At 46.7% G+C, this 23,541-nt stretch overlaps 1 protein-coding gene across 1 annotated transcript in view; it reads left to right on the top strand.

The window, feature by feature from the left end:
- Positions 1 to 23,541, top strand: part of Sgpp2 (sphingosine-1-phosphate phosphatase 2) — a 127,945-nt gene that overhangs the window by 43,883 nt on the left and 60,521 nt on the right. Inside the window, exon 2 of the mRNA XM_045148006.1 lies at positions 13,493 to 13,651. Within this exon, the coding sequence (XP_045003941.1) occupies positions 13,640 to 13,651 (12 nt within the window). The 5' untranslated portion in view covers positions 13,493 to 13,639. The remainder of the gene's footprint in view (positions 1 to 13,492; positions 13,652 to 23,541) is intronic.

Below are 23,541 nucleotides of genomic sequence, written 5' to 3'. Positions count from 1 at the left end.
TCCAGGAGCTTCCCGTAGCATGGCTTTTCCTGGGGAGAAGTAAACAAATATTTAGTCATCCATACAGGGCACGCACAACAGGCCAATGAAACAATTCCGTCCAAGTCCAGCTTGAACCAAGTGAACCAATGGGTTTAGTTGGAATTACAGAATGCTGGGTGAGGGCTACCTCACAGGAGCATGGGCAAGCTGTGGGTGACTACACCACGGAAGAAAAGCCTCCCTCCCCCAGCAGTTACGATGAACTATTTACATGTCCCCACAAAGGGATGGTCCCCAGGGCCCTTAGAGCCACCTTGTGACCTTCCTGTTATGGGTAACCATAGGTCCTCTTACTGTAGACAGCGAACACCATGTCACACGCAGGGGTCAGCGTTGCACAATGCTTCGTGAAGACCAGTGGATGCAATTCAATGATATGCAACTTGACTATTATATGTGGGGCCTCTTGACTGGGGCCCCAGAACTGCAAAGCTTAGCTTTTTCAAAAAAGAATGAAGGGCTGGAGAGATGGCTTAGTTGTTAACACACTTGCCTGTCAAGCATAAGGACCCAGGTTTGGTTCCCCAGGACCCATGTAAACCAGATGCACAAGATGGTGCATGCATCTGGAATTTGTTTGCAGTGGCTAGAGGCCCTGGCATGCCCATTCTCTCTCCCTGTCTCTCTTTCTCTGCTTTTTACTTTCTCTCTCAAATTAATTATATACACACACGCACACACATACACACACACGCGCACACACACACACACACACACACACACACGAGATAAAGTTGCCAGGCCTGATGGTGCACACTTTAATCCCAGTACTCTGGCGGCAGAGATAGGAGAATTGCTGTGAGTTCAAGTCCAGCCTGAGACTACACAGTGAATTCCAGATCAGCCTGGGCTAGAATGAAACCCTACCTAGAAAAACAAAACAAAATAAAAACAGAAGGATGTGGATGACTCTGAAGTCATCCTTTTACTCAGAGCAACTCCATCTCAGTTGTCAAGGAGATTTAGAACGGGCTTACATGGCCAGTTCCCACTATGGTATAGAAGGAGAGGAGAAGAAAGTAATGAAGAGAGAGAGAGAGTGATTGAGAGAAAGAGAGGGAGGGAGAATGAAAATGAACGTAACTGAGTTAAGATGCCAGGGTTTTGCGTACAAGGACTTCCATCACCATGCTGACAGGAGAGCTGTGAGAACCCTCGGGATTCTTTCTCTACATCCCAAGTCTTCCAATCCATGATTTTCCTAGTTTATCAGTGCCTGTATGAGCCAGAGGCAGTCTGAGGTGGTCTGCTTCCCTTCCCTGCCAACACTGCAAAGCCACAGTCCTCTGACCATCTCTGCCACACTGGGGCCGTCAGCTTGGGTCACCCGGTGCTTTCAGGAAATGATCCTTTTGTGAGAAGAAATGAGAACCACATTCTCCATGCTTGCCTGTCTCCGGGCGCTGTTTCCATAGGTACAGGACCTGCAGCCCCTGTTTACAGAGGAGGGTCCCACGCACGAGGCACCGGGGCAAGCTGAGTCACAACTCAGAGCCTGCAGGAGTGGCTGGGGTGGGTCGGGGCTCGACCTGTGGCATTCAGTTATCATCCATAAAAGAAAGGCTCACTTTCTCTGGGTTTCATCAAATTGTTTTTGTTCCTGTGGTTTCCTGTTAAATAACTGTATCATCAGGTCCCACATGGCAAAGCCAAGAGCCAACACAGAAACCTTCCAGGATGGCCCATGAGGCTCTCTGCGTTCCAGCCTTTATTTGTGATGGGAAATGGGCTGTAAGTAGTCACTCCCTCTGAAGACATCATGCAAGAAGTGGTGGATAGGCATGTGCCATTGTGTCTGACATCTGAGACACATTTGAACTGAAAAAGACAGAAACCACCTCTTCTTCTGTGACCTTTTTATTTTTTTTAAGTGTGCACCACCATGCTCACCAGCTCAAACATTCTCTTTTTTTTTAAATTTTATTTGAGAGAGAGAGAACACACACACCAGAGCCTCTAGCCACTGCAGACAAACTCCAGATGTGTGCACCATGTTGTGCGCATGCGTGGACTTGTGGATCTTTGGCTTAACATGGTTTCTGGAGAATTGATCCCGGGTCCTAAGGCTTCACAAGCAAGCTGCTTAACTGCCAGGCCCTCTGTGATCTTTTCTCTTATTACCAATTTGATTTTTTTTTTTTTTGTCTTCTATGCATTCCACTATAATGCATATTCTTCTAGAATTTTCTTTCATTTTACATTGTTAAGAAAACAATGCAAACACAACTACTATATATTGAGCATGTACTGCACAAACATGTAGGCTTCAGTTAGCCTCCCAAAGGTCTAGGTAAGGACACTCCTATTGGGGGAAAGCTCAAACTTCTGAGTAGGTATAGCACTGGACCCAAGACACAAGACAATCCCAAAGACAGACCCCCTGAGGTTTCCTCTGTCCAGTTAACTCAGCCAGAGACAGGAGCAGATGGAGTGGGCCACTGGCTCGTGCACAAGTCTCAGGGCTGACAAACCACAGAGGACTTGGCTTTGCCTGCTATGGGGTAGATTAGAGGCCAGTCCCCCTGCCTCTGCTTCTGCCCCCGTGGCCCTTGTGGGCCATGCTCATCCCCACGTTACTTTATTTTTTTCCAGTAGAGTTTCTATGAGCTGTGGACCTCAGATAGACTTAAAGTATACCCCAGGAGCTTTTGTAAAACACGAAAGAAAACGAGCCAGGCATGGTGGCACACTCCTTTAATCCCAACATCCAGAAGACTGCAGCAGGAAGATGGAAAGTTTGAGGCCAGATTGGGCTCCATAACAGTCAGGGAAGGGGCATAGGATGCAGAAAGCATGGAAGAGAGAGTTAAGGTTCTGGGGAAACTTCAAACAGGGATCATGTCAGTGTGGGTGCTGGTCTGGGACAGGGTAGGGAGTGAGTGAGGAGAGGGGGCTGAAGGAAATGGCGCCTCCATGAGCCCCAATAGATACAGGCAGGGAACATTGGGGAAAAGGTTCTTAGACGATAAGATTCTTTCTCACATCACTACCCAGGGGCGGCTTTACTGTCCCTGGCAGCTCTTGGATCCTCTGTTACAAGGGTGAAGGAGAAAGGGGAGCTAAAAAGTGGGGGGAAAAATCAAGCCAAGCTAAAACCAAAATGTCTACCTAAGTTTTTAGCTAAAACTAAAACATCTAGAGACCCAGAGAAATGCTCACAATGTAACAAATAATACTCTAAATTCTAAGATCAGTGCAATCACAATTCCATTCAAATATCTACCACTACTTATGTGTGTGCACTGGGCAAAGACAGTGAAATGTCCAAGGGACTGAGTCTGAAGGATGGGACATTGGGTGATTTGGGGCTTTGTTTTTACATAGTTTTTTTTTTTTTTTTTTAAATTTCAGATGGCCTCAAGTGAAATGTATTAATCACAACAAAAAGTGGTAAGCAGGTACAGGAAAGAAAATGTATTACATAAAGGTCCAAACGTTTATCTCAAACATAAAGCTACCAAAAGAAAAAAATTCACAAGGTACAAAGACCTCTGAGGGCCAGTGACGGGCAGGGTGGGTGGACACTGTCCTGCTCCACATGGATTTCTCCTGAGGTCTCTTTCATGTGGGAGCACACAGTTTCAAAGCTCTTCCTGAGTTTATTTTTGAGACCAGTGGCTTTAAACTTCCTTAGGCATAACCTTACAGTGGGACAGCTACAATTTGAAAATGTGACGGAAATTGATTGAATGTCCCAAGGTATTTTTTTATGTAGACAAGACTTGGGAGGGGTGCGGAAAAAGCAAGACCTCTGGGGAAAAGTGTCCTTCCACCTCCGCTGTGTCCCTCCTTGTCGCAGTCAGGTTTACACTGCTGGCAGAAATCACCCAGCCAAGAGCAGCTTGTGGGTAAAAAGAGGTTTATTTTGGCTTACAGGCTCGAGGGGGAAGCTCCTAGATGGCAGCAGAAAATGATGACATGCCCAGAGGGTGGACATCACCCCCTGGCCAACATAAGGTGGACAATAGCAACAGGAGAGTGTGCCAAACACTGGCAAGAGGGAGCTGGCTATAACACCCGTAAGCCCGCCCCCAGCAATACACTGCCTCCTGGAGGCATTAATTCCAAAATCTCCATCAGCTGGGAACCTAGCACTCAGAACACCTAAGTTTATGGGGGACACCTGAATCAAACCACCACACTCCTGGACCTGTCACATGTGTGTCGGACCACACATGTCCGCTGTGAAATAATGAAAATCTCTCTAAGAAGCCAGACAGACCAAGGAGGGAAAGCCCCTCCCAATTCCTATCTTCACCAGTCTGGGTTCCCAGAGAACTCTGGAAAGTGGAGGGCTGGATCTAAGAAAAGGACGGTGGGACTGGAGAGATTGCTTAGTGGTGAAGGTGCTCACATACAAAGCCTAGTGACCCCAGTCCAATTCCTAGTATCCATGTAAAGCCAGATGCACTCATCTTGAGTTCCTTTGCAGTGGCAAGAGACCCTGGTGTGCCCACTCTCTCTGTCTGTCTCCTCTCTCCTTCTCTCTCTCTCTCTGCTTGCATAATAAATAAATAATAAAAATAATAATAATAAATAAATAATAAAAAACGGGATGACACAGTATTACACCTGTGCTTCCTCCTCTGTGACACACACCTGGTCACGTGACAGACTGATCTGTGTCTCTCACGCGCTCACTCGTTCTCTGTAAAATAAAAAAAGACATCAAGCTCAAAAGTCCGTGCTGTATAGCTCAAATAAACTAGAAAGTGGAAGGTTCTCAGATAAAAGCTTGACTTCAGGAGCAAATCAATCAGCTTTCAGATTTACTTCCATTAACCCAAATGTCTGCACTCAACATAGAAAATATTACCAAAGAGGAACACTCTTACGTGCCTGAGTAACTTTCCTACATTTCACTGGTTTATTTTAAAACTTTAGAAAACGCTTGTGATAGCTAGGCATAGTAACCTTTAATCCCAGCACTTGGGAGGCAAAGGGAGGAGGATTGCTGTGAGCTGAGCTGGAGGCCAGCTTTAGACGACATAGTGAATTCCAGGTCAGCCTGGGCTAGAGCGAGACCCTACCTTGAACCTCCCCCACACAAAAGAAAGAAAGAAAGGAGGAAGGAAAGAAAGAAGGAGAAAGGAAGAAAGAGAGAGATGTTAAGAAAGGTTAAAGCACTTGCCTATGAAGCCTAAGGACCCAGGTTTGATTCCCCATTACCCACATAAGCCAGATGCACAAGGTGGCACATGAATCTGAAGTTTGTTTGCAGTGGCTGAAGACCTTGACATGCCCATTTTCTCCCTCTTTCATTCACTCTTTCTTTCTCTCTCTAAGAAATAAATTAAAGTTAAAAGAAAAGAAAATGCTTGTGGGGGTCAAAGCAAATATGATGGTGTATTCTTGTAATCACTATGGAGGCTGAGTAAGGTTTGAGGCCAGTCCAGGTCACATAGTGACTATGCAAAAAATAAAGCAAGGTGCGGGGGCGGCTTGGTGTTAAGAGCACTCACTGTACAAGTGTGAGAACCTGGGTCCAATTCCCAGCATACATGTAAACTCCCCACCCCCTGGGGCCAAGACAGGAGAATCACGAGGGCTCCGTGGTTGGCCAGTCAAAGAAACCAAAAACAGTGAGTTTCAGGTTCAGCGAGACTCAACTCAGGGAAATAAGCAGAAGAGCAATAGATGAAGCTACCCCATTTCCTCTTTACCCTGTTTCCTCTTCACCCCATTTCCTCTTCACCCCATTTCCTCTTTACCCTGTTTCCTCTTCACCCCATTTCCTCTTCACCCCGTTTCCTCTTCACCCCTTTTCCTCTTCTACCTCATTTCCTCTTCAGCCCTGTTTCCTCATCTAGCCTTTATACTCCTGTCTACCTATCCGTAACTCATAACCTCCATCCAACAAAACCTCTTCACCAACAGTCCAAAAATGGAAAGAAAAAACAAACAGGAGGGAGGGAGGGGAATGTTTTTGAGTGGGTGAGGGCAGCTCAATGGTAGAACTTAGCATCATAAAAGCCCTGGGTTTGGTGACTGGGGTAAAGAGCAAATTCTTTAAGGGGAACTGGGAGTGGTCAGGGACACCTATGGGGTGAGAAGAGATAGTGACCCTTCCAAAGTCTGCCTTGGGTGTGCACCTCGGGGCTGGGGCAGGGAGTGGGTGAGGTGGAATTCCTGGATTAGAATGAATGAACCCAAGTTCATACTCCTTGAACATCATCTTGCTCTTCCAAATGTCATTTTGATAAGTTAATATCAACGAAATCAGAAACATCTGCAGCAAAAATCCCCTGAACACACAAGTGTTTAACAACTAAATGGAAGAATGTTTGTGACAATGTTTCGGGTTTCAGCGGTTCCAAAAATGTTTTGAAAAACAGTTCTTAAGCCATTTTGGAAACCTGAAGGGTAGCTGGCTGTCCTCTCCCTGTGGAAAGGACGCTGGTTATTTCTGTTCTTTGCATCACCCCCTGCTGCCCTCCTGGTCCGTGGAGGGAAGCCTTGCTCAGGCCATGCCTGTGTTCTCTGGATGGAGGCCTGCCAGGTGCCGGGTGCGCCTCTAACCTCTCTCACCCACTTCCTGGTTTTTCACCTTGTTTTCAAGCCTGAAGCTTTAAAGTTGGACGCAGCATCGTGTCCCATGGCTAGGCCCGTTCTTGGACTCTGGTACAACCTCATGGGCCACCGGGATCACTGCCTGGCACTGTTGCGGTTCTCCCAGTTGGTAGCCGTGGGTCCTCTGTCCTGGTGACACCCATACAGTCCCTCAGCATCTCTTTTCTGACCACCCATCCAAGTCCCTCAGCTCCTGTTTCCTCATGGCGCTCAGCTCACCTATCTCACCTATCCTGATGACACCCACAAGTCACCCGGGTCACCTATCCCAATGACACCCACCACAGTCACTCGGCTCACCTGTGCTAATGATGCCCACCGCAGTTACTTGCCCCTGAGAAGACAGAGAAGATGTCAGATGTTCAGAGCACAGGCTCGGATCTGACAGGCGCAGCTGCAGGAAAGCCGTGTGTCAGGCTGTCTGGATAGAAGGCTGTAAGAAACTCCACCCTCTGCAAAAGCACACTAGGCCACGCTCAGTCCCCACGAAGCTAAGCTCCCTGGCATTCTTGGACCCGGCCTGAGCGATTCTGACAAATGCCAGCGAAGCAGACGGAAGTGATTAGTGTGCAGTTCCCTTTTCAGCTTTGTTCCAAGAAGTCGTCCTTGTGCTTTATTGACTTTTGGTCTCGCCATCCTGAAATTTTAATCGCCCACCCTCGGAGCAGACGGCAGTTAGAGCGCCCAGCTTGTAACCCTAGCTGGACTCAAGATGAAAGAAGAAACCTTCGCTCACTTGTGTTCTTTCTCTTGTTCCCTCCAAGGGACATTGTCATCTCTCTTGGTAATCATCATGCCATTGTCTTCAGAGGTTGGAAAGTCTTGATTTCCTAATATTAAGAAAAAAAAAAGTAAGAATAATTAAAAGTGACCGGAGCATGCTGGTGAATAGATGTGTAATTTCAGGGCAGGACTTGCTGACCTCACGGTAGAGTCCCACAAGACTGTTCAGTTCAGCATTGCAAATGATATTTTCCCCCAAATTTAGTTCTATTTTTATTTATTGACATTTTTGATTCTGGGGCTTGAAGTCAGGCTCATGCAAAACATACTATCTACCACTGAACTGTGTCCCCAGTCCATTGAAGAATTCAAAGAAAATGAAAGAAAGAAAATAGAAAAATGAAGGCATCCCACTGTCCCTGAACCAAAAGTTTAGTCTCACAAGGGTAGATTAAGTTAAACTTTATTTTATTTTTTGGTTTCTCGAGGGTGGGTTTAGCCCAGGCTAACCTGGAACTCACTATGTAGTCTCAGGGTGGCCTTGAACTCATGGCGATCCTCCTACCTCTGCCTCCCAAGCGCTGTGATTAAAGGCGTGCGCCACCATGCCCAGCTTAAACTTCCTTTTAAAAGATCTTTATGCTTTAAATCGTGTGTGTGGTGTGATGTATGTGTGGAGGGGGGAGTGCATTGCATGTCACAGAGTGGGTGTGTGGAGGTCACACCCAGAACAGCTCTGGGTGTTGGTCCTCTTCCCCCTTGCTTGGGAGAGGGTCTCTTGTTTCCCGCTGGGAACGTTAGGCTAGCTGTCCCACAGGCTGTGCGATCCTCCTCGCTTCACTTCCCCTTGGCCCTTGTGCGTCATCCTGCAGCACATCAGCCTGGTGGGATGTCCCCCAGCACTTCCTGCTAAAGGAAACGATCTTGTCCGTGGTCTGTCACTCAGTCAATGCACGGTCCATGGAGATACGACCTCAGTGTAAATTTGCCATTTAATTTTTTTCCCCTTTGAAGTTAGGAACCGCTGGATTTGTTGCTGGCATATTTGCATTCTAGTTGGTATCTTATAGCTTGGAGAAATAGTCCACCAGTGCCAAGTTCAAGAGCAGACCATTAAAGCCCAGCCTCTCAGAAAGTGGGAGGAGAAGGCAAGCCTTGCCAAGCCATTCTCTTCGGGTCCTGGTCTTCAGCTTGCCCCTCCCAATCTCTAGGCTTTTGGCTGGAAATTCTGGCAGCAAATACAGAGCGTGAGTCAGCAAAAACAGCTGTGTCAAGTTTGAGAGTGAGTCTTTGAAACTTGATCTTCTGTCTGGGGACACCACTGCGCTGAGAAGGAATTTTTCCAGTGGCCCTCTGGCCTCCATAACTGTCTGGTCAGTGTGCTGTGGCGGGCTGGGGCCCGGCTCCTCGTGCAGTCCTGAGTACCTGAAGTGTCGTCCACCTTGAGAATGATCTTGGACGGCCGTGGGGCCCACCTCAGGAGCCGATGAGAAAGAGCGCGCCAGTCTGTGAAGGCTGACCACCTTGTTGCACCTTATTGTAGATGTAGCTAGAAATGACAACAGTCCACACACACACAAGGGCCTAAAACCACCTGAGTTCAATACTCAGCACCCACATAAAAAGTTGGGCATGGCCACATATGTCTGATGGGAAGCAGGGACAGAAGAGTCACTGGGGCTCGCTGGTCAGTTAGTGTGACCTAAAATGGCAGCTCTGGCTTCAGTGAGAGAGTCCATTTCAAGGTACCAATGTGAAAGGTGGAGGAGGACGCCTGTTGTTCTCCCGGGCTCTCCTCACCCTCACGCACAGGCTGTGTGCATTTGCGTGCACACACACACACACACAGTCATGGGAAGATCCCCAGGGCTGCTGGCTAGCTACTCTATCTGAACTGGGGAGAGACCTTGTCTCCAAAAACAAGATGGATAGCAGTTGAGGAAGATAGCCAACATCAACCTCTGGCCTCCGATGCACACACTCCTAATACACACACACACACACACACACACACACACACACACACACACACACACACCACTACACCACATCACATGTTCTATACTCACAAAAACGTTTAGAGTTTCCAGAGTCATTTATCTTAATGTGATGCTCTTAGAAACATTTTTGTAAATGTACAAGTCAATGCTGTCTTCATTTTAGGAGAGACCATAGAGATAGGTGCTTCTCTTCTCAGAGGAAGACTGTGACTCGAAGCCAGAGGCCTGAAGTGGTGCAAAAACCTTTTTCAGGGCTCAGGAGATAGCTTAGTGATTCAAGGTGCTTGCTTGCAAACCCTGGCATCCCAAGACTGATTCCTCAGTATCCACATAAAGACAGATGCACAAGGTGGCACATGCATCTTTAAAGTTCACTTATAATGGCTATAGGCCTTGGTTCGTTCTCTCTCTCTCTCTCTCTCTCTCTTGCTCTCTCGCTCTCTCGCTCTCTCTGCCTCTTTCTGTCATATAAATAAATAAATCCATTTTAAAAATCAAAATAGAGCTGCTCATGCTAACATTCCCCTAGAGTTAAGCTATTTATTTGGCATTCTGGGGCTGGAGAAATGGCTTAGCGGTTAAGCGCTTGCCTGTGAAGCCTAAGGACCCCGGTTCGAGGCTCGGTTCCCCAGGTCCCACGTTAGCCAGATGCACAAGGGGGCGCACGCGTCTGGAGTTCGTTTGCAGAGGCTGGAAGCCCTGGCGCGCCCATTCTCTCTCTCTCCCTCTATCTGTCTTTCTCTCTGTGTCTGTCGCTCTCAAATAAATAAATAAAATTAATTAAAAAAAATAAGTTTTATTTGGCATTCTGAAACATCTGGGTTAAGTAGAAAATAGTGAACTTTTTTAAACAAGCCACTGTCCGCCACCCTAACAATGAGTTTCCCCCGCTGTACGTAATCCTCTCCCTCCCTCCTCCCCCTCTCTCCAGTACTAACTTCATGGTAACTCGTAGGTTGTTTTCCTATTGTTCCTTTCCCTGTCCCTGCCTTATAAGGAAAGTAGTCTTGAAGTGGTCAGTCCATGTTTGGCTTTTGTTTCTGCTTTCTCAAAGTCATCTTCTTTTTGCAAAGCCAACCTCTTCTGCAGGGGACATTAGAACTACCCTCTATTTTGAGGAATGAAGCATTGCCTGGTTCTATGATAAAAATTAAACCCAATTAAGAACTTCAAATTCTAATAACTTTGATAAGCCATGGCAAAAGACAGACTGCTGCTGTGTTCTGTGAAGGAGCTTTGGGGGCTTAAAGCCATTTTACAGTGGGCCTGGAAGAGCTTCATTTCCCCCTGCTTTCAGCAATTACAGATCGCTGCTTAGAGACGCAGATGGCCAGCCTCGCCCTGAGGACGTCTTTTCGGCTCCTGTGAGATAGTGGAGTATCTTGAACTTGACCTTTGGAAGAAAACTTACATGTGAAAAAACAATGCAAACATGTAATATGACCTTGCAGAAACATTGACTCTTGAGTTTATCAAATCCCCTCTGTGTGCTCAGAGCCAAAGGTTAACAACAGAAAGGAGATACCTGGCCTGGAGAGACTAGATCGGTGGCTTTCAACCTGATCACTGAACCATTCTGACAGCTGCTGCTGGGAATGGGGGAGAGAGGAAGGTGCGGAGGGCTGAGGGGGTGAGGGAGGAGTGGAGGGCTGAGGGGGTGAGGAAGGAGTGGTGAGATTCCTGGAAAAGTACAGGCTTACAGCTGAGAAGGCAGAAGATCCTTCAGCTTTGCTAGTTGTGCTGGCTTCTTGCTTTCCTTCTGGTAAGAGGCTTTGGCCAGAGTCCCCTTCTCCTTTATCATGTCTCTAGGACTTTCCATCTTTCTATCCTGCCTCATACCCACACATCCAATGCCTTCTTGTTCTTTTCTGTAAACAATGACCTGCTAATTTGTCTCCTAAGCAAGCACCCTGCAAACAGTGCCTCAAGCTCCTGGACCATCTGCCCTTTACATGTGGCCTGCTGGGGGAAGGTGGAAGTAGAATTCTGGGGCATGGATTCCTTTCTTTCGGCTGTTATTGTTCTTTTCCTGACTGCCCGCTGCAGTCATCTTCTTGTTGCTGGGACAAACACCTAAGCAGAAGCAGCTTATGGGAAAAGGGTTTATTTCAGGCTTACAAATTTCAGGGGGAAGTGTCATCATTGTGGAGGAAGCTGGCTCACTTCCTCACGACAGCCCCCAGCAGCAAGCATGAGATCACTGAACCCACAGAGCTGGACTTAATCCCAAGGCCACCCTAGGTGGCACACCTCTCCAGCAGGGCTCCACCTCCCAAATGCTCTGCTAGGTGAGGACAAGGAGGAAACTTCCTCACTAACACCCGGGGAACACTACATTCAAGATCACCACGCTGCACTTCTCCTTTCCTCACCAATTCTGTTTCTGACCCTTGTTTCTCATCTCTCTAATCATTCCCAGTGAGGAAATGAAATTCTGGTTATTTCCCAAGCTATATTGAAGTACTGGACATGTTCTGCAAGGAAATCACAGATTCTTTTTCTAAAAAGACAGGCACTTACACTTGACTAGAATAACTATAACCTCCAAGAATTTGGTGATGAATATTGTCTCTTGAGTTATTTTATCATGTACCTAGAAAAGCTAAGAAATCATTTCATACATTATCATCTTTCTTTTTCTTTTCTTTCTTTCTTTCTTTCTTTTTTTTTTTGAGGTAGAGTCTCACTCTGCTGGGATCAAAGGTGTGTGCCAGGTGGCTCCATTATCGTGTTTCTTACTTAGAGTGGATCTATTTACATACTCTCTGAATTCATTTAGCAGTAAGCTTTATCCTTGATGAAAAAGAGAGACCCCACTTTCAGCTTGGGAGATGTGCCACCCCTACCAGTAACCAGGGCAGTCTCTGTACACTGCTTAGCCCTGGTGGGCTCATTCTCTCCTTCCCCCCTCCCTCCCTCCCTCCCTCCCTCTCCCCTCCCCATCTCTATCGCAAATAAATAATTTAAAAATAAAAAACAAAGATTTTGTTATAAAGCTTCAGAGAAGGAAAGAAAGCAAAGCTCCTGTTCTAGGTGTGTGTCTGGGGGAGGGTGTCCCGGAACAGAGAAAGCCCACCCTGGTGACTTTGACTGCTCTTTTATGGGAATTTACGGATGGGGCCTGATCCAGTGAGTCTAGTCCTCACAGCAGGTGTCCAGGCAATTTGCCAGGTTTCTAGGAAAGGGGGAACTCCTTTAGGGAAGAAGAGATGAGGAAAGACCAGACCCTTCTTCTCATATGTCTGGCCTCCAGCCAGCAACTGTGAGGACTCCTTTAGGTAAAAGATCAGGAAGGAGCAGATTCTGTAGTATAGGCTCAGGATATTTTTCTCTTTACAAGCAATATTAGTTTACTTTCAGGAGTCCTGGCCACTCTAAACTTCAGTGTAATACTCCACCACACTTCACCTTCTCTGGATGTCTAGCATCCTGAATACAGGAGAGAAAGGCTGGGGTTTGTCTACTCAGGTGCTGGTTTATCAGGGTGACTTTTCCCAGTACTTCTGTCTTAGATGCAACTTATCAAATTTTACAAACAGCAAATGTATTCTGTGCTGTGGAAAAGTCAGGGTTGCTGGATGTCTAACAGAGGTACCCACTGATTATAAGGAGACCACAGTAAAGGGAGGAGGGAGTGCCTTGGCCATTAAGGACTGTGAATTTTAGGCAGTGTTTTTCCATACTTGCCCTTAGTGACATGTAGAAGGAGCTCACAGGATTGTCGGCCTTCTGTCCTTCAGGGTTTTCACACGTGGGCCTTAGTGACATGAGGAAGGAACTCACAGGATTGTCTGCCTCCTGTCCTTCAGAGTTTTCACACCTGGCCCTTTAGTGACATGTGGAAGGAACTCACAGGATCATCTCCCTTTTGTCCTTCAGGGTTTTCACACTTGCCCTTAATGATATGAGGAGGGAGCTCACAGGATCGTCCACCTTCTGTCCTTCAGGGTTTTCACACCTGGCCCTTTAGTGACATGTGGAAGGAACTCACGGGATCATCCACCTTCTGTCCTTCAGGGTCTTCATGCCTGGCCCCTTAGTGACATGAGGAAGGAGCTCACAGGATCATCCACCTTCTGTCCTTCAGAGTTTTCACACCTGGCCCCTTAGTGACATGTGGAGGGAACTCACAGGATTTTCCACCTTCTGTCTTTCAGGCATATGTGGAGAAGTATGTTGTGAAGAATTATTTCTACTATTACCTGTTCCGTCTTTCAGCTGCTTTGGGTCAAGAAGTGTTCTACATCACCTTTCTGCCCTTCACTCACTGGAATATCGACCCGTACTTGTCCAGGAGGCTGGTCATGATATGGGTTGTAAGTACTATTCTTTACTGCCTACTGCTACTTCTAAGACAACTGCCGACTTTGGACTTCAAGCACTTTGAACATATGTTCTTTCCTTTTTTTTAACCACTTATTATGAAGTTTGTTTTCTTTTTTTATGGGAGAGAGAGAATTGGCATGCCAGGGCCTCCAGCCAGAGCAATTGAATGCCAAACACATGCACCACCTGTGCGCATGCATCACCTCATGCGTCTGGCTTACGTGGGATATGAGGCATTGAACATGGGTCTTTAGGCCTCACAGGAAAGCATTTTAACCACTAAATCATCTCTCCAGCCCTGAAGTTTGTTTTCTATTTTGCACTGGGAAAAAGGAAACATAGGCACAACTTGTGTGATCTACAAAACCAAACCAGCCTGCAATTGTACCCCTCCCCGTAGGTGAAGAAAGCCAAAGAAAAGAGAAAGGATGAGCAGAGAACAAAAGAGCTCTCTGAGAATCCCTGTGGAGTAGGAAACACAGCCTCTAAGAGGCCACTTTAGTAAAATTTCAGCAACATCCAAAACTCGAGGCTGTAGGCTCATGGTTCAAAGCAGTAGGAAGTAACTGGTCTTCATACCTTGGAGAGATGGAGATGTCTGTGGTGGTTTGATTCAGGTTTTGATTCAGGTGTCCCCCATAAACTTAGGTGTTCTGAATGCTAGGTTCCCAGCTGATGGATATTTGGGAATTAATGCCTCCTGGAGGGAGTGTATTGTTGGGGGCGGGCTTATGGGCTTTATAGCCAGTTTCCCCATGCCAGTGTTTGGCACACCCTCCTGTTGCTGTGTTCCACCTTACGTTGGCCAGGGGGTGATGTCCACCCTCTGCTCATGCCATCGTTTTTCCCTGCCATCGTGGAGCTTCCCCTCGAGCCTGTGAGCCAAAATAAATCTCTTTTTCCCAGAAGCTACTCTTGGTTGGGTGATTTCTACCAGCAATGCGAACCGGACTGCAACAATGTCCAAGGTAGCCAGCCTTCCTGCAGAGAACCTGTAACACACCTGGATCTGCTGAGATGCACAGACCCCCAGGGACAAGTGTGGGTAACAGCTAGAGCGCCCTCTCGTTGTTTTGTCCCTTAACTGTGCTCGGCCCAGGGGTTTCTGGTTTGTTTGTTTAATTGAGGAAATGGTGAGGAGTTGCAAGGCAACCAGGCAGACCACAAATGTGCAGGTTGTGGGATCAGGCCATGTGCGTGGGCCTGTGCTTCAGCCTTACCTTCCTCCTCTGTAACAGACCAGCAATGTGCACCCCACAGTCACTGCGAAGGTACACGGAGAACATGCAGAGCTCAGGGCCCGGCAGGTGCAAGGGCTGACAAGTTGCCATTTGAGAGGATAAGGCAGAGTGACCGGTCACTGAAGATGAAGTCAGAGGTCAGCTAACTCTAGGATCAAAGTTTGTTCGGCTAGTGAAGGAGGCCAAATGGTTTCTCTGAGTCTGCTTTAAAACCAAGTTCAGAAGGAGGGGTCAAGGTATGGACTGAAAAGAGTCACTTCTTACTGTGGGCTTTTTGTTTTTATCATTTGGGAAACAGGTAGAGTGGACTTGGTCAGGGACCAGGAATTAAGGAATATTCAGGGCAGAGGACAGACTGAAAACACTGCCTGGGAGGGTTGGAAGGTTGTTCTGGGAGTTATTCATCAAGCGGCCACCCGAGGGCGTGAAGGAGCAGCGCCCCGGGCTCCACCCGAGGTTACCATGAGCCCAGAATTGCAGATCTCCTGTTTTTCATATGGAATGCCCCAGGCTTTCAATGCAGGATTGCATTTTAAAAAAGATTTCTTGTACTCTTTATTTTATTTATTTATGACAGAGAGAAAGAGGCAGACAGAGAGAGAGAGAGAGAGAGAGGGAGTGAATGGGCACCCCAGGGCCTCCAGCCACTGCAAACCATCTCCAGGTGCATGCATCACCTTGGGCACGGTATTGGAGTTTCAAATCTGGGTCCTTAACCTTCCCAGGAAAGCGCCCTCACTGCTAAGCCATCCCTCCAGCCCCAGGCTTGCGTTTTTAAAGCAGTGCACATCATCTGAACAAGATCCTTAATTCCAAACACAATTATAAAGGGACTGTTGTCCCGCTCCTCTTCTGAGGCCCACTTCTGGGGCTGCTGGGGCAGTGAGGCACTGAGGGTGCAGGTGACAGAGGAGTCGCTTCCTTATCAACACTAGAAAACCCACGGTGTTTGATTTTATTTCCATACTATATTCAATACAAGACACAGCTTTCTCTCAAAAAGGAGTAAGTGATCATTTACTATAAGCCAAGTATTAGTGACCATGGCCTGGGAATATGCAGTCCCGATTCAGGTTACCCTGAACAGCACGGCCTAACGTAGAACAAATCAATGAAATTTTATAGTTACCAAGCAAAACAAAATTATAAATTTGACGAATATATTCATAGTAACATCAGGTTATAGCAAACTGGGAAAAGCTCTGTTAGAGATTTTAGGTGGTAGCTCATGACAGACTTAGCTTTTGGGCCAATGGAAGCTAGTGGTCTGTTTATCCACAGGTTTACCCAGCAAGCACAGGGATCTTGGGTCAGGTACAGAGGTGGGCAATGAATGGCTATTAGAGAGACTAGCATATCCCCAGATCCCAACTCTCCACAGTCAGTGAGCCTTGTAGAATCTTCCACATAAATGTGGCTCTTTTCTGGGAACTTTGGTTCATATATATATCCTCCCAGAACTGTTTATGATGGTTAAGTGTCACAGATGATATCAAATACTTTGAATAGCTAAGAAATATCTTGTAAGTGCATAGTCAGCTCAAGGCTAGTTATTCCCCCATGGAGGGGGAAAATTTTCCCTAAGGTCCTAGGAGACCTTTATACATAAGAAGGTGTGAACGGGGACTTTCTGACGGTCAGTGTTGGTTATTTTACACATTGAGCTATTTCAAGGTGGTTGGCCTATTTGAGGCAAGACAACAAATCATTTAGGAGAAATTAAATACCATCTTTGCCAGAGACAGGAGAACCTGCGCCCCATCCTGAGGTTAGAGACCTGATGCTTGATATCGTAAGTGGGTGTGCCGTCTCCTCCACAAGCCCTGAGCAGAGGTCTGTAGTTACTCTGTGGCCACTGTAGCAGTTGGAGCAGGTGTGTGCGCTGGGTGACGTGGTGTGGGCATTTCTACCAGGTCCAGGTGGAAAGAGCTCCCCCCACTTCAAGGGCAGAGATCAGGTAGGTGTGCACTGCGTGGGAACGTGCACTGGGAAGGGACAAGCTCGCAGGGACACTCAGGACAGCCCTGGGGTTGGGCTTCCTGTGTTGGAGGTGGAGAAGGGAAGAGCAAGCCCCGGACTGCTGGGCTTATTCCCCATGAGGTTCTTGTTCTTGGGGGCCCCCAGGAACAGTCAGCTTCCTTCTGAGACGGCTGATTCATGTGACAGACATTCCCGAATTAGAGACTGCCTCTTTCACAGGCAGAGATGCATACATGCTAAGGACATGCATGGGGGCCAAGCTGGAAGCCTTGTAAGTTTAAATGTCTTACCTTACCACATATTCATTGGAAGGCAGTGATGCATCCAGCAATGCCAAACCTCTTGTCGAATTTTATATTAATTGAATCATCATTATTTGATGAAGACCCAACCGGTTTTCTTGCTTGTTTGGTTTTGTTTGTTTTGTTTTTAGTTAGGTAGCCCAGACTCACGTTACCTAGGACTTGTGATCCTCCTGCCTTTTCTCTCTGGGTTTTCGTGCTTTTAAAAGATAATTTAATTCAGGGCTAGAGAAATAGCTTAGAGGTTAAGGCACTTGCCTGCAAAACCTAAGGACCCAGGTTCGATTCCCCAAGACCCATGTAAGCCAGATGCACAAGGTGGTGCATCCATCTGGAGTTCGTTTGCAGTGGCTGGAGGCCCTGGTGTGCCCATTCTCTCCGGCACCCTTTCTCTCTCAAGTAAATAAAAATAAAATATTTTTTAAAATAATGTAACTTGTGGCTATATTGGCTATTCTCACCAACATAGCTGTTCCTGCTTCATGTTTTACTATACATCTTTCCGTTGCTTTTATTGGCATCTATTTTATTGGAACTTCATAACAGTTAGTATCTTTCTGTAGATTGGAACAGTAACTATTTAAAATGATAAAAAATAGCTGGGTGTGGTGGCACATGCCTTTAATCCCGGCACTCAGGAGGCTGAGGTAGGAGGATTGCCATGAGTTTGAGGCCACCCTGAGACTACACAGTGAATTCCAGGTCATCGTGGTCTAGAGCAAGACCCTACCTCAAAAAACCAAAAACTTAAAAAATAAAAATAATGAACTCTGTGTGAGAGTGTTTAGATACATTGACTGCAGTAATATTTTAGAGACTACCTCATTCCATGTTACCAGTCACCCTCAGCTCTTGTGACTAGCCTGTGGTACAGGTGCTGATAATGACACAGAGAAAGGCTAAATGACTGCACAAACTGCACGTTGAGGTAAGTGGCAGACGGGTCGGCTCTTGCCTCCTAGGCCTCTTCTGCCAGACAGGACCCACCATGTTGTTTCTTAGGACCCACCTAAAGGCTGGGAGGAAAGCCCATCCAGTAAAGTCCCAAAAAACTGAGGATCTGAGTTTTATACGCAGAACCCACTTTAAAAAATGTGGGAGGGGGCGCTGGAGAGGGAGAGATGGCTTGGCCATTAAGGCACTGGCCTGTGAGGCATAAGGACCCAGGTTCAACTCCCAAGAGCCCACATAAGTCAGACACGCAAGGTGACATGTGGGCACAAGGTGGCGCACGCGTCTGGAGTTCGATTGCACAGGGCTAGATACCCTGGTGTGCCAGTTCTCTCTCACATACTCTTTCTCTCCCCCATAAGAAAAAAAAAAAAGAATAAAAAGCTGGGTGTGGTGATGTACGCCTTTAATCCCAGCGCTTGGGAGGAGGTAGGAGGGCCGCTGTGAGTTCAAGACCAGCCCGGGACTACAGAATGAGCTCCAGGTCAGCCTAGCTAGACTATGACCCTACCTCAAAACAAAACAAACAGAAAACCCACCTGAATGAGATGACGCATAGTTGTAATCCCAGCACCGAGGAGGTAAAGACAGGTGGTTCCATGGGCGCGCTGCTCAGCCAGTCTAGCCTACTTGGCAAGTTCTGGACCCATGAGAGATCCTGTATCCAAAAAGGTGGATTGTGACTAAGGAACCGCACCTGAGGTTGTTCTCTGTGTGCCCCCCAATCTCTCTCTCTCTCTCTCCATACACACACACACACACACACACACACACACACACACACACACACAAACACACACATCTGCAGAGCAGGCGCACACACAAGAAACCCAGTGAAGTAGCATGAAAAGATGGTCTGTCTTAAGAGGGGCATGCTCACTAACATGCTTGCCTCAAGTTCTATTCTGTTGCTCTCGTGACTTTCAGGATTGCCCTGATGACATTTTTTAACCCCATGTCCTGCTTAGGTATTGTGTATCTACCTTCCTTGACAAGCCAAAAATACCATTGGCTTTTTGGCACACCTGTGTGTACTGTGTGTGGTATGTGTGTGGGCGTGCCCCACGTGTGAGCGTGCATCGGCCAGAGGAAGATGTTGCGCAGCCTCCTCTTTGATCCAAGTTGTTCTCTTGAGATCGAGGGTCTCACTGCACCCAGAGATGCCATTTCTGGTTAAATAGACAGAGCAGTACACCTCAGCAACTTTCCTTGCTTCACCCTCTCCCCAGCACTGGGGTGGCAGATGTGTGTGGCCGTGTCCAGCTTTGCACATGGGTGCTGGGCATCAAACCCAGGCTGCTGTCAGCCCCCACAAGCCCTCGTACCTGCCAGCAAGTGCTCCCATCCACTGAGCAGTCTGCCCAGCCCCAAACGTATTTTAATCCCAAAAAGTCTAGACGAGCTTTTCATTAAGAGAGCTGAAAAATACGTGTCAAATCATTGAGTCATTCCCTCTTAGACGGCCCTGAATGCAGGCTGACAGGATTCAAAAGAATCTTAGATGTGGGGAGAGAGGGGAGTCCATGTCTGCGTTCCCAAATTAGAATTCCCAAAAGTCACCTTGTTTGAGATGGCACTGGGAAGGCGCTCGCAGTCTTTGGGATTCTCCCAACTCCATTTTCCCTTGCCTTAGTCACATTGGATTGCGGATGCATGTGAAACTGCATGTCTGCCCCATCTTGTGTGGGTGCTGGGGCTCCAAACACTGCTGAGCCATCTCCCCAGCCTCAACTTTCCTATCCGTCTCTCTTTTAAGGTTTTATTTCTAATTCCATTTATTTATTTATTAGAGAGAGAGAAACAGATAGACAGAGGGAGAGAGAGGATAGGCATGCCAGGACCTCCAGCTGCTGCAAACAAACCATATGCATGTGCCACCCTGTGCATCTGATTTACATGGGTACTGGAGAATCAAACCTGGGTCCTTAGGCTTCACAGGCAAGCACCTTAACTGCTAAGCCAGCAATCCAGCCCAGCTTGCTTATCTCTTAATTCCAGTTTTCAAGAGAGTCATACTGAATTTGGTCTGTAGCTTGGTCCTTCAATTCCATCTATCTCTGGTTAGTACCTCAGAATAGCTATACTGGGTTGGTCCAAACAGCTGTGCTGGAGATGAGAAGAGAGAATTAAACAGGACTGTAGCACCATGGACCAGGTTCTCAAACATCAAGAGACTTGGGCAGGGGCTGGAGAGATGGCTTAGCAGTTAAGCGCTTGCCTGTGAAGCCTAAGGACCCCGGTTCGAGGCTCGGTTCCCCAGGTCCCACGTTAGCCAGATGCACAAGGGGGCGCACGCGCCTGGAGTTCGTTTGCAGAGGCTGGAAGCCCTGGCGCGCCCATTCTCTCTCTCTCTCCCTCTATCTGTCTTTCTCTCTGTGTCTGTCGCTCTCAAATTAAAAAAATAAAAATAAAAAATAAAATAAAAAAGAGAGACTTGGGCGGGAATGCTAGCTAGCAGTGAAACCTAGTTCAAGCTGTTTCAGGATTCTGGCCCTCCCCCTCTCCCCACCAGCTTTAAGAGCGGGGGACGTGGCCAGAGAGCCCCGGAGGCTTTTAACATAGTCACGTGCACGTGTGCTACGCGTTCCTTAATAGAAGTCCAGGCATGCTGTGAAGGAAGAAAGCAAAAGTTAGGTGGAATGACACTGAAAAAGAGATGGGTCACTTTTGTCGAGTGCTCTGAGGCCATCCCTGATTTTGTCTTGCATTGTGATTCTCCTCAAGAGCACTTGCAATGCGTATGAAACCCACTGGCGACTCATTCGTAATCCCCTGCTGTTTGTACGCCAGCGTAACTTTCCGAAAGACAGCGCTCAGTCACCTGGCAGATGCACATCATTTTCTACAGATGCCAAGTCTTGGCAGTGAGGAAATGAGAAAAGCACAGTGTTCCTTCTCGCTAGCCCTTCTGACCCCAGGCTTTCGCCACAAATCAGCTGGGGCTGCAGAGCTCCACTTGAATGATATCATTTTCTCCATCTCTGCCAGCTAACCCAGCCAAGAGCACAAGGCAGGGCTCTCGCTTATGTTTAAATGGTGCCTGGGAGCTGTGGAGGGTCTTGTTGTAGGGTTTTATAAAGCTTTGATAAAGCAATTCGAGAGGTGAACTTGGGATGACATGTCTAAAGACAGCAGTCTGTTCAGATGTGGGCAGGCTGCCATCCGCTTGTCTCCTGAGCAAGTGTGTCTGTCCCCTGCTGCAGGAGGTGTGGAAGCAGGCCTGCCTGTCCCGTCGCTTACAACCTCTGGTCTGGGGTCAGCCTTAGTGACAAAAGATGGCTCAAAATGTGATTATCTCCTAATCCTTTGTTTAAACTGCTACCACCAGTCACTTCAAAAGCCTGCCCTGCTTGTTAAGTTGGTTCTTGCTGGAGATTAATGAGTCTTTAAGCAGAGCCAACAATGGCCAGATTGTAACCCTCTATAACTTGCATCAAATTCAATAGAATTAGGCGTCAAGGATTCTTCCTGGTCCCTCTGAAGTGGAATCTGTAATTTAGTCTTAGTTAAATATTAAGTAAGTGTCTCTATGGGGCTGTTATACCCAGTGTATTAGTTTGGTCTTGACACATAATAAAGAAAAGTATTGGTTTTAGTGTAGATTAAACAAAAAGAAAAAAAAAAAGCCTCAGAACTAACTCCTCTGAACAAATTCATTTAGATCTCTGGAATTATCACGTTATCTGAAAACCAGATTCCTCACCTTCCTTTTTTTTTTTTTTTTTCATTGATGTATTGTATTGTCCATAGCATTGAGTTTCACAGGGATATTCTTGTACAAGAATGTGATCTACTTTGATTCTGTCTCCACTTTCATCTCCCCGCCCTGCGCCATTAGTCCCTTGCATGTCCCCGGTTTAATCAGTAACTTCATGTCATATAGTCATTCGTACATGATTTTATGCATCTCCATAAAAATCTGGGATTCACAAATTAGAGAAAACATGTCGATCAGAAGCTAGATATGATGGTCTAGACTTGCAATCTCAGAACTTTGGGAGACTGAAGTAGAAGGATCATGAATTTCAGGCCTGCCTGGCTACAGAGTGACACTCTATAAAAGAAGACCATAATGATAGGAAGACATACACACTGACTTTCCACTGCTCTCCTTCACTTCCTATTGTTCCCCTTGCCCTCTCTCAAGACCAGAATTCTGGAAAGAGAGCAGAATTTTCCTCCTGGACAGAAGCCATCAGCTGGCTCTTCCCAACTATTGCTTCTGATGCCTCACCAAGCCTATGTGTGTAGGTGGCTGGCTACCTCCAAGCTTAGCTAGGTATAAAAGTGTTTGAAACCCAAGATTACCTTTAAGAATGAAATTAGGTTGGATCTGCTGAAATGATGCCATAAACTACACATTTTACAGAGCTTTGAGGTGAGGTCTGTTCATCTCCCTTCCCTTTGGTTTTATTCTACTTGTTAGTGTCCTATCAAGAGAAAACAAATAAAGCCAGGTGTGATGGCTCACAGCACTTGGGAAACTGAAGCAGGAGAATGGACATTAGTTTGAGGCCAGCCTGAGTTACAGAGTAACAGTCTGTCTCGAGAAGAAGAAGGGCTAGGGAGATGACTGAGAATATAAAGTGCGTGACGTGCATGTGTGAGTAACTGAATCCGCAGCCTTCACGTAACGCCAGATGCTGTGATGGTAATGTCCGTAATCTCGGCACGCCTGGGGCAAGAAGCAAGGCAGAGGTGAGGCTCACCAGGAAGCTCGGGACCAGCTAGCCTGGCAAAGAAATGAGACCCTGCCACAGACAAGGTGGATACCCGAAATTGTCCTCTGACCTTTACACACGCGCCATACTTGTACACATAGAAAGAGAGAGAAGAAAAACAGGACAAAAAAGTTTGCCCTATGAAATGCAGACCCGAAGTCAGGAGGCATCCTGCCAAGACAATATAAGGTACCCAGTGTGGCCCTTACTGTGGCTCCGCTTGACTGGCCCCTCGCCTACGAGCAAGTCAGTCCCTCAGCGTTTCCACAAAGGCTCCATTCCGGGCTGGATGCTGTCCCAGATTCTGTCCCACTGTTTGTAAAACAAAAGGAAATACACTTACCTAGTAATAGCCAAGAGAAATTAGATTTTATCTCCAAATAAAATTTTAATAAGTCCCATTGTCTAAAAAAAGAAAAGAAAACTCATCTGGACATGATGGCACATACTCGGAATGTAGATGCGAGAGGATCAGGAATTCAAGGCCTCCCTGAATTATAGGACACACACTTTCTCGCCTTCTCTCTCTCTAATGTATATGTGTGTGTATGCATTATATATATATATATATATATATATATATATATATATATATATCTTATTTACTTTTAATGTCTCTATATATACTTTATATATATATGAAAAATACATACATAAGTATGTGTATATAGTAAATAAAGTTTAA

The sequence above is a fragment of the Jaculus jaculus genome, chromosome 4 (assembly GCF_020740685.1).
Source record: "Jaculus jaculus isolate mJacJac1 chromosome 4, mJacJac1.mat.Y.cur, whole genome shotgun sequence".
Classification (NCBI taxonomy): domain Eukaryota; kingdom Metazoa; phylum Chordata; class Mammalia; order Rodentia; family Dipodidae; genus Jaculus; species Jaculus jaculus.
The sequence above is the reverse complement of the archived record's forward strand: the minus strand, read 5'-3'. Positions and strand labels throughout refer to the sequence as shown.